Here is a 19,793-nt window from a genome sequence, read left to right as displayed (position 1 = left end):
ACAGAGTCTCACTTTGTTGCCCAGGCTAGAGTGAGCGCCATGGCATCAGCCTAACTCACAGCAACCTGAATCTCCAGGCTCAAGCGATCCTACTGCCTCAGCCTCCCAAGTAGCTGGGACTATAGGCAAGTGCCACCATACCCAGCTAATTTTTTTTTTGTATATATTTTTAGTTGGTCAATTAATTTCTTTCTATTTTTGGTAAAGACGGGGTCTTGCTCAGGTTGGTTTCGAACTCCTGACCTCGAGTAGATCCACACGCCTCAGCCTCCCAGAGTGCTATGATTACAGGCGTGAGCCACCGCCCTCAGCCTCAAGTGAGCTCTTTTAAAGGCTAATGTCAGTTAAAGTGAACACCTGCTGAGCCGTTTAGAACCCCAGCACACATGTAGCCAGTCTACACCATGGATCCTAACAGAAAACAATTATAATCTCTCCATTCAACTGGCCACACAGTACACCCATAACCCAATCCCAGTGACCTTGCAAGTGTCTGCAACCTATCTGTCATGCGAGGAATGAAGCCGCAGCAATTGTGGCTCAGCAAAACCTATCCCTAGTGCCGCAGGAACATCTCGGGCTGCCTGTTTGCCGTGTGAGACCACTGGCAGCATGTCTGCAGATAAAGACTACATTAGCATTAGTTTGACTACTAGCTGGGGAGGTGACCCAGGGATGGCTTTGGGGGCGAGGAGACACCAGTTTGAGATAATCAGTAGGCCTTGAGATTTTACTGCCTTTAGTAATGAGAAGGAAACTCAGCACCCTGCAGGTAGAAGGACTCAAAATCGTAGTCCCCAGTCTGTAGGCAGGGACTCCCTGCGGCAGCACTACCCAACAAAATTTCTGTCAGGTTGAAATGTTCTAGATCTGTGCTGTCCAATATGGCAGCCCCTAGCCACATGTGGCTACTGATCAACTGAAGAACTGAACTTTTTATTTTTTTTACTTTGATTAAATAGCCACATGTGGCTAATGGCTACCATATTGGACAGCACAGATCTAGAACCCAAAAAGTAACAATGGTGCCAATAGTAGTAACAGTGATAATAAAATAGTGCTAACATTTAATATCATACCATTTTCCGGACATTGTTCTAAGTATATTAGTTCATTAAGTGTGCTTCAATGTCTTGCATGTATACTGCTATTTTTCAAGCCTCTTGGGATAAAAAGATAAATTCATGTAAAATTATTACTAACTTTATTATATATTCTGATATCATATGTTTTCTAAGTCTATAAATACTAAACATTTAATTGTCATTTACTAGTGATTTTTTAACTTGAAAAGGAGGTTGGTCCTTATACTCAAAAAGAGTAGGGATCAATGACTTACAGCTTTGCCTGCCTTTGCCCACCTCCAGCCCTCACCTGTGTTTCCAGAGGCTGCAGATGTGTGAGGGTATGTGGGTTCCCAGATGGCTGGGTCTGACGTCCTACTCACCTGAGCACATCTCCCCCTTGTAGCGGACGCAGGAGAAGTCATCGCACTCGCAGTACTTGCCGGTGATCTTGCCAAAGTCACTGCTGTGGCAGACACACTGACCACAGAGGCACTCGCCCCGCTGGCTGCAGATGGGCTGGCCCTCCCGGGGGCTGCACTCATCCTGCTGGGAGGGGCGGTAGTCCTCCTCTGAGCATTCGCACTGGGACCCCAGCCAGCCAGGCCCGCAGCGGCACACCCCACACTCAAAGGTCCCATTGCCATTGTTGCAGCGGCGGCTGTGAGGCTCAGCCTGGGCCTGACAGGCACAGTCGCAGTCGAAGGTGACCTGGATGGTGAGGCTGTCCTTGAAGCCCACAGGTTTGATGGTGAAGGACTTCTCCTTCTCCTTGGGGCAGCCGCGTACCTTGGCCTCAATGCTGAAGCTCACCTGGATGGAAAGCAAGATGGCATTCAGACACAGATGGACCCAGTTAACACTCCAACTCTGGAGAAAAAAGTCATTCCCTGCCCTGCCAAGGAATACCCAAACAGGGTATCTTATCCTCCTTCAATCTGGAGTTCCTTGGCCTTCCCACTAGCAAGGTCTACAAAGCAAAGACAAGGACACTGGGATAGTTGTGCTTTTGGACTTATCTAACTGGATACAGAGACATGGCTTATAGTCAAGAAGTAGAAGGCTGTTTTTTATTCCACATGTAAAATAAACCAGCTCAAGCTAAACAGAACCTGTGATCTTGTGATCACTCTGTTCTGGCCAACTAAGCTAGCTGGACTGATTACATAATATCCACAAAATGCATTAACATAACACACTATTTTGTACCACACGATGCCACATGGTGGTCAACCGTAGCTCAGGATCTATTGTTTGACTTCCACATAACATTTCATTATTCATGCAATCAAGCGTGTTTCAGGCCAATATTTCTTACATGGGGTGTGTGCACATGTGCCTAGAAGATAAGTAGATCGACAGACAGGTCAATAGAAAGGATCAATGGATCAAACAATTGATTTTGCTTCCTTCCTCCCTGGCCCTCCACCAGCCCATCTCCCCTTAGGCAGAAGCAGAGAAGAACCAACCAATAAGGAAACCCATGCAGGGACTGGAGAGGCAAAAGGAACATTTGCATTCTTAAATTCCATGAGGGCAGGTGTTTTTGCCTGTTCCATTTGCTATTGAATCTTCAGCAGCTAGAACAATGCCTGGCACATTTATGGAGTATCGTCAGTGCTCAATAAATATTTATACATAATACTCGCATTTTATATTGTGGTGAAAAAAAAACAACATTACCTTGGGGAGGTTGGAAACTGGGGAAGGGCTGAAGGTAAGAAATATTTTCATTTGCATACTGTGCATACAAAAACAGGGGTAACCAAAACTCAAGTTTTTAAAAATCCTGATAGTGAAGTTCACTTAACATAGAAATGGCTTAGGTGACAAACCTCAGAGAAAAAGATCGGCAGCTCCATTAGATCTAACTCATAATGACCTTCAGGAGGAAGGTACAAGGAAGGAAAGGGGTGAGGTGGCCGCAGATGCCCCAGGGCACAGGCCAGGGTTGGAGCTGCAGCTTCAGCCCCTGCCTAGCCCACCTCACCGTGTCTCCAATCTTGAGTCCCACACACGACTTGAGGCCTGGGATGACCTCGTTGTTGAGGCAGGTGGCATTGAAGGACAGAGACAACTCCTCAGGGAGGTCACGCACTTCTAGCTCTACTTTAGAGCGGATTTTCTGAGCAAAACATGGCAAAAGAAAGTAAGGAAATGAGCTAAAAGGCAAGAGCCAATTCCATCCCAAGCAAAATCTACCAGGTAGTCCCGGACTCACCCTGGCAGTGCCAGATGCTGAGGTTCACCTGGAGGCTGCCAGAGCACCCCTAGGAGCCTGTTTCCTGCCCAGGAACCTGCTCCCTCCTTCTGTCCCCGCTTGTGTCTAGGCGAGTCTAGGTAAAATCTACCAGCTACACCCTCCTGCAGGCCTCAGGGTGTGCAATGGGAGTGCCCATACTGGTCACCGTGGGTAGCAGGACTTTCCACCTAATTTATAATCATCCTCACCTTCCCAATGGCTCAGCTCCCTCGTTTCTCCGCTGTTGGAGCCCAGCTCCCCTTTTGCTCCCTACAATTTCAAGGCCCTGCTCCTTCTCCATCGATCACCATCCCCATCCCCCTCTTCTAAGCTCTCCACTCATTGTCCATGCTGCTCCCTGGCAGTCCTTTCTGCACCGTTTCCCAGAAGGTTGTATTCCTCCCAGGTCTGGCCATTGCCTGGCCCCTGGGAGCACGGGAGGAGAGCTCCCACATCTGAGCCCTGCTGCGTACGCTAGGTGAGCCCATCTCCCAGCAGGCCCGCTCCCAGTGCAAAACACTTACCCCGTAAGCATCAACAATGAGCTGGAGGACGTTGCTGGAATCGGTGGAGAGAACCCCCACTGTGGTCCCTGGGATGAGCTCACTGTAGTTCTAGAAAGGAAGACAAAGATTCCAGGGCTCACTGAAGGAAAGCGGGATATTTCACTTGCCACTGCCAAGAATATATCTAGCAGGCTTTCAGCCCTGAGCAAAGGTACAGGAAACCTCTCATGCCCCTCACGCCTCTGACTTGCCTCCCCTCCACCACCGCACGTGCACTCTTCTAGTAGTAAGTTTGAGGTTGGAGGAGAAAGACCCAGAAAGGGATCTAGCTCCTGGGGAGTGGGCCACAGGAGGGTCTGTCCTGGCTGGGGACCACGGCCGGTGCTGGCTCCCTGGGGCAGGTGCCCCATCACAGGGCCTACTCCAGGAAGCCCGAAGACAAAGTCACCTGATAGAGGTTGACTACATTTTCAGTCACTGCAAAGATCAAATTGATGTTTTTCTGGGACAGCTTCTCCGTCATCAGCCCCAAAGAGGGATAATCCTGGAAAAATGAAAGGTACAGAGTTACTGAAGTCTCACACACAGCCCTAGGCTCTGAGCCTTAGAACTCGGCTGATCTGGGCTGCGGCCCAGACACTGGTGGTGCTTAAACCTTTCCACCCCATGGTGAAAGTGAGGCAAGAAGGGTAAGTAGCGGCACAGACCTAGTTGTGAACTCCAGGGAGAGATAAAGAGGTGCAGGCTGGGGGTGTCAACAGTAAGCCCCTCTCTTCCTACTCAAAGTCAGTGCATGAATACCACAGCATGGCTTCCAGGGACCAGGCACCGGGTTAGCCTCCTTGTTTTGGAGCTCCTGACAAATGCCTTGGCCTGGCCCTCGTGATCCTCTACCATGTGGTCTCAGCCTTTCTTCCCAAATATCACTCACCGCACTCCCTCTTCCACTCAGCACTGAGTGGCCCACTCTCTTTCTCCCACCTGGAGTGGCCTTCTTTCTGGTAATCCTCCTCCCTCCTCAGGACCCAGCTCAAGCCCCACCTTCTCCAGGAGGCCTTCCTTGACCCCCCCAGCTCACGATGACCTTTCCTCCCTTGGGTACCCAAAGCCCTTATTGACTGTGCCACCTATTCAGCACTAATCATGATCACGTGTTATTAGTAAATACATATATCCTTTCTCCCCAGCTAAACTGAAAACTCTCTTGGGGTAGAACTGTACAGAGTCTCTTTACCTCCCTAAGCCACTGATCCAGTACCTTGTGTAGATTAGTGCTCGACTTAGTGCTCAGCTTGAATATGGCTGACACCAAGGAACTCAGGACACAGGGACAGTGGCAAATCATGAACATGTCCATGGGATCTGAGACCTTGTAGGGAGCTCATGAGATCCTCCAGCTCAGGCTTCTCCCTTTACACAGGTGTCCCTTTAAGCCACATAGACAAGGGAGTTGCTATATCATCTTTAGGAGATGAAGACTTCACACCTCCCCCAGATACCTCAAGAGCTTCAGTATCCTGGAAATCAGCACATATCTCTATGGCTCACAGAAATCTCTCCTGCTTTCAATTTAAACTCCTTTCCTCTTATTTAACCTTCTACAGCCATATAAAACAATGTACAAGAAGTCTTCTCATGCATCAGCTAAGGCATCCCTTAGCTTCCTTTCCCTACGCCAAGTTACTCTCTGAGCCCTTTAACCTTTCCCCACAGGACCTGCTCTCCATGCTTGATGGTCTCTCTCTCTCTTTCCTCTATCTTCTTCCAATAACTACAAGTGGCCACGGTATTCCCAGAAGGGGCTAATCAGAGTAGAAAGGAAGCCATGCTTTCCAGCTGGACCTATGGAAGTCCTTTGGATCCATTCTGGATGTCATGCTGCTGCTGCTGCTGCTGGTGACAGTGGAGGCAGTGACAACACTGTCAGGGCCATCTCTAATGGTTGTGCAGGTTGTACCCTGGATGAGGGTGTCCAGTTGGTAGGGGTCAGGGGCAGACTGAAACCGAGCCCTGCACTCTGCCCAGAGGAAAGGCTGCCATGTTCATATTCACACAAAGATTCTGCCTGGGTTAGGGCAGTGCTGGCCATAGTGAATAGGGACCATAGAGGGTGCCAGGGATCTCACCATAGTAGTGGAAGCAGAATAATGGTTGTCACTGCCAACATGACACTGCCCGTCATTGGGCTGGACAATGCCTGCCAGCCTTCCATCCAGTGCTATGTGAGTCTTGGCATCAGTGGTAAACACCAGCAAGTGGGATGCATCATTCCTCCAGCCAATCTTTTCCTGTCGGAAAAAAAAAGGCAGAGAAGACAAAGCAGCTTCAGCCATGTCATTGGTGGAGAACAAAGACCCAAGGGCCTCCCTGGATAAAGGACTGGACAAGTTGGCTTGAAGAAGAGCTTTGGTTCCAGTCCTTAGAACCCAACCTGGAGCTTTCCAATCCCAGGGTTTCTGTTGTCTTAGGAAAACAGTGTCATGGCTGGTTAGTTCAAACATCTGAATGATACCTTCTTAACTCCAAACATAACTCTTCCAGTGACAATCATATTGCCTATCTAGCAATTGACCTGCATCCATGGAACTGGGCTGGGCTGGAAGAAATCTCATCTGAACATCTGCCCACTTTGCTGAGGTTAAGTTAACCCAGACTTGGCTCTGAAATAATTCCAAACAAAGTGGGAAGATGCTCTTCCCAAGGAATATCTGGGACCACAGAGGTTCAAGGAAATGTCAGCTCTGGCCAGGGAGTGGATATAAGCAGACACTGCATACCAAGAGTAACTGGGTGTTACTCATGCTGCACGAAGCTCTGCTTAGTTCTTATCTCTTATTTCACATGAGAAATCCCCAGAGTTGAGCCACTTCCTTCCCCATTTTCATCTGTGCCAACCACATCTGGCACTCCATGCCCTCCAAACTCACATCACAGACTGTAGCCTGCATGATGGCATCAAAGCCACCCTCTGGGGCATCTCGGTTCCGTGACACACTCTGCTTCTTCACCTCCTCATTGAAGCGGGTCACCTGGTCAGTTAGCGTCAGCACATGTTTGTATCCAAACATGGGCAAACAGGCGTTCTTCATACTGGGGAGGGAGGGGAGATAATTTAAGCAGACGCTCCAATGGAAAAGGCATCATGGGGACCGAGAGGGAAAGAGAGGGGGACAAATATAGATAGTGGTATGCCGAGGCCAGTTCTATACAACCACAATTACCCAGACAGTTCAGACTGCAAACCCCTCAAATTCCCTGCTGCATCGCATCAGCCTTACCTCCAGCTAGCCTAGAGGATAAGAGAGTGAGCTGTAAAACCAGACCGCCTAGGTTCAAACCCCAGCTCCCCCATTATTATACTAGCCATGGGACCTTCAGCAAGCCTCTCTGAACCTAACCTATGAAAACGAGAACATGATCGCACATATCACAGGAGTAACTGAGAGGCTTGAGTGAGTTAACACACACAAAGTACTTAGACCAGAGGGAGGCTCAAGATGTTGCTATCACCTTATGCTTACCACTTCTCTAAAGAAACAATAAAGCAAAAGTCCATCAGTAAGTTAAAGTCCCTGAACCATCAATAAATTGATAGATCATGCCAGACAGGAGCATGTCTGTCCCCAGACTAATAGTTTACGTGTTTAATTGATAGCTGATGTCTTTACTCGGAAACCTTATAACCCCGATAGAAGGATAAAAGCCACATCATATGACTTTGAAAACTAAAAAGTAAATTCATATCTTGTCAGACTCAGTAACCATCATTTAAAATTATTTTAATACATTGATTTGCATCTACCAATTAAATAAATAAGCCATTCACTCGTAGGCCAAAGTGTCAAACACAGGTATAAGTTATCAATTTACAGACTATTAAAGGGTTTGATAAATGTCATTTCCACTCTTTTGTGTTCTTCTAGGACTTAATATCTTTTTTTTTTTTAAAGACAGAGTCTCACTCTGTTGCCCAGGCTAGAGTGCCGTAGCATCAGCCTAGCTCACAGCAACCTCAAACTCCTGGGCTCAGGCAATCTTCCTACCTCAGACTCCTGAGTAGCTGGGACTACAGGCATGCGTCACCATGCCCGGCTAATTATTTGTCTATATATTTTTAGTTGGCCAATTAATTTCTTTCTATTTTTAGTAGAGATAGGGTTTCACTCTTGCTCAGGCTGGTCTCAAACTCCTGACCTCGAGCGATCCTCCCACCACGGCCTCCCAGAGAGCTAGGATTACAGGTGTGAAGCACCTTGCCCAGCCAAGGACTTAATATCTTATATTTAAACTCCACAGTTTTCCCAGCCTTGATGATAAGGACAAGCAATAGAATCAATCCTTCTGAAATCATAATTTGTCTGTTTACTTATCCATAAATTTCTCTCTACTTTTGATCTCATTTCCCTCCCGTTCTCTCTTGCCTCCCATTTATTTGTGACCAAGAAGCTGATGAATTCTCTTTCTAGGTCTCTCCACAGCCTTGGGCTCTATTGACAAACACCCCAGATCAAAGGCTGGCCCATCTGCCAGACAGGGACACCAAGAGAGAGGGGAGCTATGGTTTGGCCAGAAGGCAGCCAACAAGGCTACCCTAGAGCCAGAAATAGGAACCAGGACTTGGACCTGCCTGGGGCAAAGTGAGGGGTGCCGTCGTGGCTTCTGGAGGAGGGACTTACTCATAGCAGGGGTTTTTGAGGGCCTCTGGTGGGGAGATGTACATGTAGGGTGACACAGGCTTGTCTACAAAGGCCCCAAAGCCAATTCGCAGGTTACTGGTGAGCTTGCGCATCTGGGAGGCCAGCTTGGTGCCCAGGTTCTGGATGCTCGACAGGTCATCCTTCATGGAGTAAGACAGGTCCATCAAGTAGTAGATGTCCACAGGGTAATCCTCCACCTGCCGTACTTGGATGGAGAAACTCTTCGAATCATCTAGAAGGCAGGAAGGTATTAGTTTTTCTCCTCCTCTCCCTCTAAGACTGAATAAGTAGATTTGGACACAGTGAGACTAAGTAACTGCTTGATCAAACCAAACTTGAAAGCCCTGCTCCCTTCTCTTCCCTTGCAATCCTATTAGTCTTCCAGTCTCGTGACCCTACTTCCCCAGTCCTCCTTGAAAAGGGAGCTTACAAATTGCTTTTTCATCCTATATTTCATTTGTACCCCAACACAAGGCGATAAGCTAGGTAAAACAGGGATTAGGGGAAAGAAGAAACAAACATTTTTTGAGGCATTACTATGCCGGAGGGTTGAGTAACTTGCCCAATAGCTAATATATGGTGGAGTCAAGATTCAAACTCAAATCTTCTGACTCAGGTGCTAACACCTTTTATTTTCATCCATTCCCCTGCCCACACCTCCCCCCACATCCTTCTCTTCCCTTACCACCTCTTTTCTGAGCTACTTCCCCAAGATTTCATGCTTCAACCTCCACCTTGTGCTCTACACCCACCTGCTCAAGGTCTCTGGCTTAACAAGCCCCATCCCTACCTGGCCGAAGCCGGAGCGCAATCCTCTGGGGACTGACTTGAGTAACCTGGGAGCTGTCTCCAGAGCCCTTGTCGCTGAGGGGCCTGGCCTCTAGTACTCGGGCCTCGCTGACCGGGAACTCGATGGACTCCGGGGCACAGTTATCCTTCAGCAGATTCTCCTTCAGGTCACAGCGGGGCGAGCCCAGAGGCAGGGCCTGTAAGACAAGAGCCCAAGGGGAAGCTATGGCAGCTCTGTGCCTCCCACCGGCCCTGCTACTTCCCAGTGGCTTAAAGTTTACCCAGCACTTTGCAGCTAAACCAGCATAAATAAATTGGTGTGGTCCTTCCTAGGTTCTCCCTAGGACCGTTGTACAGAAAGGGGAAGGTGAGGGATCAGAAAGGCCTGTTTGTGGGTGGGTAGCTAGGAAGTGGGCCCGTGCAGTAAGATGCCTGTTAGAACAGCATTTTTCAAACTGTGAAATATAACTCATTTGTGGGTGCCAAAATCAATTTAACATGTCTCAACCATCATCTTACTAAATAAAATGGAATAGAATAAAATAGAACATGTAAGCATATAAGCAGAAAAAATAAGTGCTGTTTTATGCAACTTTTATGTATTGGGGAGTGGGGTCTAACATGTGTGATAAATAATGATAGACTGTATAATGTGAGTTTTTCTGTAGGTCAAGGTCAAAACAGTTTGGAGCTGCAGTTTTAGAGCCTATTGAGATCCATGAAGGCAGGGACTGTGTGTGTCTTGTTCCCTCTCTATTCCCAGCACCCAACCCAGGACTTACCTTTATGGTTAAAGGTGAGGGGGGAAGGCAGTGTAGGAGGCAGTAGAGAGAAAGGGTCAAGAGCACAGGAGTCAATTGGCCAAGACTAAATCTCAGCACTGCCACTTACAACTGCTTGTTAGGGCGAGTCACCCAAGTTCTCCAAGCCTAGTTTCCTCAGCTGTAACATGAAAATAATAATGGCCCCTCCCTGTGTACTTAGAGTAGTCAAAATCATAGAGACAGTGTAGAATGGTGATTGCCAAGGTCTAGAGAGAGGGAGGAATGGGAAATTGTTGTTTAATGGGTAGAGAGCTTTAGTTTTACAAGATGAAAACAGGTACAGAGATAGATGGTGGTGATGGTTTTACAGCATGATGAATGTATCTAACACCACTGAACTCTACAGTTAAAAATGGTTGGTGGCTTACGCCTGTAATGGTAGCACTTTGGGAGGTTGAAGCAGGAAGATCACTTGAGGCCAGGAGTTCAAGACCAGCCTGAGCAACACAGCAAGACCCTCATCTCTACAAAAAGATTTTAAAAATTAGCCAGGTATGGTGGCATGCACCTGTAATCCCAGATACTTGAAGGCTGAGGCAGGAGAATTGCTTGAGCCCAGGAGTTTGAGGTTGCAGTGAGCTATGATGATGCCACTACACTCTATCCTGGGTAACAGAGCAAGACCCTGTCTCACAAAGCAAAACAAAACAAAACAAAAAATGATTTGGATGGTAAAATTCTCTGTTACATGTATTTTACCACAATAAAAATTGCTTAAAAAAATGATAATGCTGGCATCCCTCCCTCACAGAATGCCACGCAGCGCTACAGAAGACAATGCACTTGAAATGCATAGCACAGTGCCTGGCGTGGAGTAAGTACTCCATAAATGTTAGTGATTCTTATGAGATGCTTGAGAAATACTTCCTGGACAAATTAATTATGAATGAACTCCACAAGCTTGGGAAAACACCATGATGCCAGGCACCTGACCGGAGCCTGTCCTATCACTTCAGCTTCCTCCTTCACCACAGACCAGTAACAAAGTGAGCACCCCTCCAAAAACACTGGCTTGTGTCCCCCGGGCCTCTGGGGCTCTGTGTGCTCACACCTGAGTATTGAACAGGGGCCGTACTACACTGGAGAGAACACTAGAAATCAGGAAAATCCTAGGTCTGCCACAAACGAGGCATGTGACCTCAAATAAGTCACTTTGAGCTTCCATTTCCTCACCTGTTCTATAAGGTGGTTAGATGACATGGTGTCTTCAGTCCCTTCCTGCTCTGACACTCAGCAAATTGAGCCAGCACTGTGTGGGTGTGTGAAGAGGAGGGCTCCTCGCCAGGCTGAGGGGACTGGCCAGAAAGCTGGAAATCCCCTTCCTGGGCCATCCACAATGTCTAGGCCTTCAGGCTGTCCCCTCGCGCCCACCCCTACCCACTTCCCTCACAACAGCTTCCAGAAGTCAGCTGGATATCCCACGCCAATATCTCAGAACAGCTAGTGTTAACATTTATTAGGCACTTACTGTATGCCAGGGACTGTGAGGAGCACTTTACAGGGATTACTGCAATCCTCCTGAGAGTTCTGTAATGCTGGAACTATCACTATTTCCCAAGTAAGGAAACCGAGGCTTGGCGGCTTCACCAATGAGGAACCCAATCTCACAGGTAAGGGCCCCGAGGCGTGAAGAAGTTAAGGAACATGCCCAAAGTTGCAGGGCTAGGAAACGACAGCATTGAGTGTCAACTAGATTGTCAGACTGTAATTATCCTCGTAAGATAAGTGTTATTACATTCTGTCGAGTGAGAGTCAAGGCTACGAGCAGGCGTGTGGAAGGGGATGGTCCCAGGAAGAACCGCCACGGACAGTGCTGTACGTAGAGAACGGGACGCAAGGTGGGGACATGAGAGGTGTGAAGATGGATGTACAACGTCCTACCTCCAAAGGCCCCTCATGTGATCTGGTGGCCATAATACCAGGAGAGGGACTGGGCCACAAGGAGCCACCCATACCCAGACACTCTCTAACCCAAAACCCTTACCAAGGCTCAAAGTCTGTCTCCTTCCTCGGCCCAGTCCCCCTCTGACAGGCGGGAGGGCTTCCCCACGTGGACAGGAACAGGGCAACACCACTGGCGTGGGGACCTCCCTGGCCCAGGCAGAAAATGAGAAGAGCTTCTGGAAGGAAGCAGCTGCCTTCCTCCTGTCTCGGCCTCACAGGTATGCAGGCAGAGAAACGGCCTCAGCAATGGGAACCAGTGAGTAAGGCTTAACCTTCCTGGTGGCAAATACTCCAACAGGGACATCACAGACCCTCCGCCGCTTTAAGAAAGATGAGCGTCTCCTCCCTGGCACCCAGCTCTGGCGAGGACAGAATGGCCACGGGGAGAACTCTCGGGCACTTCAGGTTTTGTGCCCAGACTCCTTTTGTGGTCCCTGCCCATCTCTCCCACTCCTTGTCCCTCGGGAAACAGCCTCTTTCTTGCTCAAAAAACCCCCAACCCCCATCGCTGATTGCAGCTGCCCACAAAGCCCCAGGGAGAAAACCTTCCAAAAAAGGCAATGATTGGCTAGGCCGAGAGGCAGCCAGGAGCTGATCCTTCCCAGGACAGAGACAGATGCTCAGAGCCAGGGGAGACCGGGAGGCTGAATGAAAACAGCAAGGCCATCGTGCATCTTCTGGCTGCATGGGGGGGGGGGCGTTTAGAGGGGGGTTTCCTGACTCCCAGTTTCTCCCATGGCAGTCCTAATCAGAAGAGGGTTTGAAGTTCTAAGACATGCTGACAGGCCTTATGGTTTGTTATGAGTTTCCTTAGAAAAATTAAACACTGAAAAACAAAAACTGCCTCCCTCCCTCCCTCCTTTTGTGGTCAGCAACATCAGAGGTCAGGAACTTAACAGGCTTGCTCATCAGCTGAGCGCCGCCTGTCCCAGGGGACACCAAGGCAGTGACCTCAACTCACTGGGGCAGCATTCCCTTTCTTATTAATAATAACCCAGGCTGAAAAGGTAGAAGGAATGTTTCCTGGTTACTCAGAGAGAAAGCTGGGGGGGGGGGGGGGTAGCTATTAAAGGTCCAGTCCCCAGTGAAACCGGATGTTACATAAAAAGGGTAAAAATAGCCAAGACCCGGGGGAAGGTGCTGAGCACAGAGGTGGGAGGTTCCAGCCCGGTGCTGTGCAAGCTTGCGAATTACCTCCCTCTCTGGGGAGAGTGGCACATGCTCTTAGTGCCATCTCCATTAACCCCATTTTGGAAACTGGGAAAGTACAGCGTGAATACTTACCATTATCCTGCCTAGCTCACAGGGTTGGTCAGGGCATAAAGTAAGATTGTGAGTGTCACATGCTTTCCAAATAGAAAAATCTCAATGTGAGTCAAATATACTGAAATTCTTTTGGATGTGGTATAAACAAATAAATGCAAATGTAAGGTGACTCTATTCTACAGTTACCATGATAACTACTACTATTATTGTGTACTCTTTTCTTGAAGAGCAAGGGGCAACATTCCCTAGTACTTTTTTTAAATTTTTTATCCCAGAGTGCCACTAAAACATCTCCAAATCTAAACAAATTAACATTGTTGTCTTGAATGACTCATCCTGTGAGGACAAGAAATCACTTGAACGTGCACCAGAGAGAAGTGTGGAGGGGACAGAAAGAAGGATGACAGGAAAAGGAAAGCATTTTAGTTTACAATTGTTGCTATTCATACTTCATTGTTTACAAGGAGAGGAGTACTCTTAATATTATACTTTTTTTTTTTTTTTTACAATAAGTTGGAGCAAAACTCTGAAGATGGACATTTATCTTCCAAATTAAAAATAAGTAGAGGCTGGGTGCAGAGGCTCATGCCTGTAATCCCACACTTTGGGAGGCCGAGATGGGAGGCCCCCTGGATTCCAGGAGTTTGAGACCAGCCTGGGCAATAGTAAGACCCTGTCTCTACAAAAAGATTAGCCAGGCATCTACAAAAAAATTTTAAAAATTAGTTCTAGCACCTGTAGTCCTAGCTACCCAGGAGGCTGAGGCAGGAGGATCCCTTGCGTCTAGGAGTGTGAGGCTGCTGTGAACTATGATCACCTCTCTGCACTGCAGAAGTGAGAATGAAATTATGTTCGTGACTAAAAAGAAATATAAATACTGGCCTATACCCCTCCCCTGCAGCTGTAGAGAAGAAAATGAGAAGGAAATTCTGTTGGAATCTTCCTCTACTTTGTTAGACTCAAACCCCTTCTTCTTCTTTCACCCTCGAATATCAGGCTAAGAGGGAGCTGGTCCACCTCCAAGGTGCACTCAGGCTTATATAAGAATTTCTAGGCTGGGCGCAGTGGCTCACACCTGCACTCTGGGAGGCCAAGGCGGGAGGATCACTTGAGGCCAGGAGTTTGAGGCCAGCCTGAATAAGAGCGAGACTCCATCTCTACTAAAAATAGAAAAAATTAGCCATGCATGGTGGCACGTGCCTGTAGTCCCAGCTACTCCAGAGGCTGAGGCAGGAGGATTGCTTGAGCCCAGGAGTTTGAGGTTGCTGTGAGCTAGGCTGATGCCATTCTAACCCAGGTGACAAAGCAAGACTCTTGTTTCAAAAAAAAAAAAAAAGAATTTCTAGTATTTCCCTCTACTTCACAGTTGTCAAATTTAGCAAATATTTGAGACACACTTATACTAAAAATTATTTGTTGTTTAATTCAAATTTAACTAGATGTTCTATAGTTTAGATTTTTTTATTTTTATCTTTTAATTTTTTAGAGACGGGGTGTCCGCTATGTTGCCCAGGCTGGAGTGCAGTGGCTATTCACAGGCACAATCATAATGCACTACAGCCTCCAATTCCTGGGCTCAAAGGATCCTCTTGCCTCAGCCTCCTGAGTAGCCGGGTCTATAGGCTACATCCAGCTGGATGTTCTGTATTTATCTGACAATCTTTTTTTAATTTTCTTTTTCTTTTTTTTTTTTTTTTCGGGGAAGGGATTAGGAAGGAGAATGTTGAATGAGAGGCCACTTTCCTTTAAAAAAAAATTGTTTTTGTTTTAAGCTGCTGAGAGAGTTCCATAACAGGAGTTCTAGAGAAATGTGATGTGGGGGTGTTTGAACCCCTTTGTTTTGATACCTCTCACTGCTATCTTAAAGGCAATATCAGTACACAGAAAAAACAGTTGCTATTTATTTTAAATATGAAAGTTTCCAGGAGAAAAGAGAGCTGTGGTCTGCATTCCTAATAGCCTACCAAAACACATACTGGAAATCTCTCTACATTGGTTGCGTGTTTAGATGTGGTTACTTGTGCTGAAAATATTAGTAAGCATCATTTGCTTATATCCAGACAGGCTTCTACAGCACATACTACAATGCTTTGGGAATCTCAGATGCTTCCAAAATATCTATTGAATGAACTGATGAATTTAGGAATGAAGAGGTGAAGCAATGGAATAGACATATTTGCACAAGTTTTAGGGTCAGCCCCTTTTGATTTTCTTCCTTACTTAAGATTCATTAAAAAAAAAAAGCTGATCATTTATCAGGGGTTCATGATGCCCCGATATAACCAGGTCCCGGGGCAGTATGCATTGCAAGAGATGGGAGAGACAAAGGCACGAACACAAAACGTAAGGTGAAAGGGTGCGGGGAGATCAGGGGACCACCAGCACTCCCATGAGCCTGCTGGTCTATCTGGCAACCGTAACTTAATCTCCACCCACCTCAACTCCAACAGGCCTTCCCTTTGCTTAGCAATGTTTGTCAAACTTGCTATCATAACAACCCATTCTGATGCAATAGATCCAAGGTCCATCCTGGGAACCTTTATTTTCAACAAGCGGCCCAGGTAATTCTCACCACCAGATGAGTTTGGAAGGTTCTAGACTCCAGCATGGTGCCGCTGGGACCAAGGCCACAAGTTGAATCTCTGTATGAAGCCAGCCTCTTGGCTAGATGTACAGACCAGAGACAGCACGCCACCCCAATCTATGTCAGTATCCAACCCTCCAAGAACACACCCCACACAGATGGGCCCAAAACTACATGCTCATCCACGTTGGCTACGTTTTCCTATTACCCAGCCAAGCGCTCACTATACACACCCAAGAGCGGCTGTCCTCTAGGACCAAGGGAAAGTTGAGCCCAACCAGTTGTTTTTCCAGGCACTGCCAACTTGCCTGGAACTGCCAAGGCAGGGGACCAGAAGTACACAGGGCTTTCCGGGGTTTGATTATTCGACAAATTATATGCAAAATGGACCAGATAGCGGACCTTTAGTTTTTTTAAGTCAATGGCCAAAGTGCTTTTAGCAGTTACACTTGGCCTGTGCAGAAGCCCTGATTCCTTCAGGAAAAGAACAGCAGCTAAAGTACAGGATTCCATCTCGCATCCCTCCCTGGTCTACACATTTTGCCTCACACTGGGCTCCTCCTCTCCCCTCCTTCCTCTTGCTTAGGGATAGTTGTGCTCATTCATTAAACCTTTGGCTGCTCTTACTTTCTTTCTTTCTTTTTTTTTTAAGAGATAGGGTCTTACTCTGTTGCCCAGGCTACAGTGCAGTGGCCTAATCATAGCTTCAGCCTCCCAAGTCCCTGGGACTACAGGAGTGCACCACCACACCCACTTAATTTTTTTTTTAATTTTTTGTAGAGATGGGGTCTCACTATATTGCCCAGGCTCTTCTCAAATTCCTGGGCTCAAGTGATCCTCTGGCCTCAGTCTCCCAAAGTGCTGAGGTGATAGGCGTGAGCGACCATACCTGGCTAGTTATTGCTATCTTCATATTTATATGCCATTCTCCCAGGGAATGTCTCACTGGACTTTCTACCTCCCTTCATTAGTTCTCTTTGGTCCTAGTTACGCCCATTTCCTAACTGACTCTACCCTCCATTCCTAGGCTGGTCCTACGTCATGCTCTGATCCTACCCTGTGCCTTTCCCTCTGCCCTCCCCTGGCCTACCCCTGGGGACCAGATTCACCAGTCACCCATAAATTTTCTTCATCTGCATGGTAGAAATCTGGGCACGTGACCTGGGAGCTTTGTCTGGTCAGATCTCAGCCCATCTCAGCTACACAGCAGATCAAGAGGGGTGAAGAATAGCGAGGGGGGGGGGGGAACAGGACAGACTCTCCAAGAATGTTTCCTTTTGCCCAGACTCTTTGGGCTAGGGAAGGAGGAGGAGAAGCACCCTCTGAGTGACACTAGGGTTTCTGCCCTGGCTGCTCTCTGCTCCAGCAGGCGTCAGGCCATCCAAGCCAAACCAGGCACCCTCCCCATCCAAGCTCTGCCTTCTTCCAGGATTCAGTTGCAGAATTGCAACTTCCCTGTAAAAGAAGCTTAATAATATCATAATGGCGGCCAAAGGAAGGAGGATGCAGCAGATGACAAGGGAGGAGACTATATCACACTTGGGCAGCCAGTTCAGCCCACAAGGGGAGGAGAACCTGCAGGTGGGGGCTTGGGGGAGAGAGGGACTCACCCATCTCCCCTCAACCCCCACCCCCAGCCCCAGGGAATGTTTCATTTGCTAAATGAAGTCAATGTGGCCCAGATGTTGGGCAGCTGCCTCTAGAAGCAGTTCTTGTGCTGAACAGCACAGAGGCCAAAGCAGCGTGTTGAGCCGGCCTCCGCTGTTCTGGCAGGCCTCCTGGCCAGCCCAAACACGGCCTCCCAGCCCCCTCTCCTCCCCCAGCCTGCCAGGAAGGTTGCCTTTTTAGGAAACTCAGAGAAGCAGACAGAGAGAATGAGGAGCCGGGTTAAAGCAATCTTGTAAAACTGTAGAGGGCAGGGACTTGCTGTGTGACAGACAGGACACCTGAGGTAGCCGAGAAGCAGCCAGCCCAGGAGCTCAGGTAACCACCTGCTGCGGACAGACGGCCATGACTCAGCCTCCGACTGTGATCACTAGGAATCTCTCCAGCCACCTTCACCCCACCCCCACCGCCCTCACAGCTCCAAATTTCTATCCCAGCCACAAACTCGGCCATTCCCTCAGACACACTCATTCCCGAGGGCCCCAGAAACAACAAACTCTGCCTAGACACAGCTAGCCCCTTCCTGTCACCCTCCTCCTCCTCACCAAGTGGCCCGGCCCCTTCCCTCATTGACACCTGGGTGAGGGGAGGAAGGAGGGAAAGAAGGGAAAGAGAGAGGAAAGGGTAGAGCCATGGGACCCAGGCATCAGAGAGAAGGGAAGAGAAAGGATCCTCTGACTAAATGTCCCCACGCACAAATGCAAGGTTCCGCTTCTATTTGCCTTTCTAAGATTCTAGGGAAAAGTAACCAGCTGCCCCTCCACATCCACACCTGTGCTGCCTCTCCTTTTGAGACCTGAGGCCCTGCTTCCCTGGATTATCCGAGCCCAGCAAAGGCAAGCGCGGTGTGGTAGGGGGTGGCGAGAGTTACCGTGAGACCAGGAGGCCCAACCAAACGGCAAGGGCTGGAGGCTACGAGGTAGACTGGGGATGATCTTCCCAGCAACATGCTCTTCCCCATGACGGCTCGGCTCGTCACCATCCACCAGTGGAAAGGATCCATCCTCGTTTTGCTCAGAAGGGGCAAGGGGCTTACGTATTTAGGAGGGAGGGTCTGTTCTTACACAAAAGCAGCTAAGTCTAGGAAGAAACAAGGTGGGGTGTCTGCTCCTTACCTTATCTGAGCACCAGGCACACACAGGACTCACAGCCAGACACTGCTGGCAGGAGCTCACACCTCGTGTGCTACAGATGTTGGGCCCTGCAAAAGACAGACAAAGGCATTAGCACTTGATTTGGCTCAGTGAAGGTACTGGCCTACCCCATCCTTCCCAACTTTCCCCAACATCCAGGTTTACAGCTCTCAGGTACATGCAAATATACTCTAACCGTACCACAGACATTTACCAAACGCAGGCTACTGGTAAGAAAGAAGGAGAATGAAGAAGATTGGGAGAAATCCATCACCACCCTCAGTTAATGAGGCCACAGTGATAGCAAGTGATGGGGCAAGGCTAAGCCATGAACCCAAGTGTCAGAATCCAACTGACAGATAGGCTTTAATTAACTACTGGCTTGACACCTGCATAATTGTGCGAATAAAAATCTGAAGGCCCAAAGAAATGGCAGTATGTCCTCTCTTCAATTATTCTAGTGACAGTCACAGCCACTACACAGGGGCTCCAAGGTCCAGAGGCACTGACATTAATGCATAGATTAAACACGGTAGGTGTGGAGAGGGTGCAGTGACCTCAGTGGCAGTGTTCCTCTGGCCTGCTAGGGGAAAGCACATCTCCTGAAATCTTCCCAAGCTTCCCAATACCTATACCTTGGAATCCAAGCATAAAATGCTACAGGAGGAACTGCAGAAATGTTAGAAAAGGCTGATGGATAGAAACTGGAAGAACATGGAATTTGGGAGTTAGAAGGTCTGTGGTTGAATTCTGAATGCTCTTCTTAATTAGCTGTGGCATGATCTTAGGCAACTCACCTAAGCTGTATGAAATGACAGTATCTATCTCACAGGATTTGTGTAAGAATTCAGTGAGTTAAAAGGAAGCACTGGTATGCTACACAGTGCTGTTCAAATGTGAACAGTCCTCATACTGTCTAAGGCAGAGAAAGGGCCGAGGGTAGGAGCAGAGACAACCAGGGGAATGAAAATAGCCCTGAGAAGCTCAGCAGGGAAGCCAAACCCAGGCTCTGCATGGGCAGAAGCCACTGTCCTCTCTGCTTCCCCAGCTCAGCTTTCCTACCTCAGCCAGGTAAGCCC

General features: G+C 48.2%; 1 protein-coding gene across 2 annotated transcripts in view; it reads right to left on the bottom strand.

Moving 5' to 3' along the window:
- Positions 1–19,793, bottom strand: part of ITGB3 (integrin subunit beta 3) — a 52,621-nt gene that overhangs the window by 18,343 nt on the left and 14,485 nt on the right. Inside the window, exons 2-10 of one of the 2 annotated variants that reach the window (XM_012751082.3) lie at positions 18,697–18,782; positions 9,300–9,495; positions 8,489–8,741; positions 6,740–6,902; positions 5,939–6,100; positions 4,261–4,356; positions 3,831–3,920; positions 3,055–3,189; positions 1,448–1,877 (exon numbers count right to left, since the gene is read on the bottom strand). In XM_012751082.3, coding sequence (XP_012606536.1) covers positions 1,448–1,877; positions 3,055–3,189; positions 3,831–3,920; positions 4,261–4,356; positions 5,939–6,100; positions 6,740–6,902; positions 8,489–8,741; positions 9,300–9,495; positions 18,697–18,782 — 1,611 coding nt within the window. The remainder of the gene's footprint in view (positions 1–1,447; positions 1,878–3,054; positions 3,190–3,830; positions 3,921–4,260; positions 4,357–5,938; positions 6,101–6,739; positions 6,903–8,488; positions 8,742–9,299; positions 9,496–18,696; positions 18,783–19,793) is intronic. The other variant, XM_075994658.1, reaches the window with a different exon arrangement.

Source organism: Microcebus murinus, chromosome 18 (genome assembly GCF_040939455.1).
Source record: "Microcebus murinus isolate Inina chromosome 18, M.murinus_Inina_mat1.0, whole genome shotgun sequence".
NCBI lineage: Eukaryota > Metazoa > Chordata > Mammalia > Primates > Cheirogaleidae > Microcebus > Microcebus murinus.
This window is presented reverse-complemented; position numbering and strand designations above follow the sequence as displayed.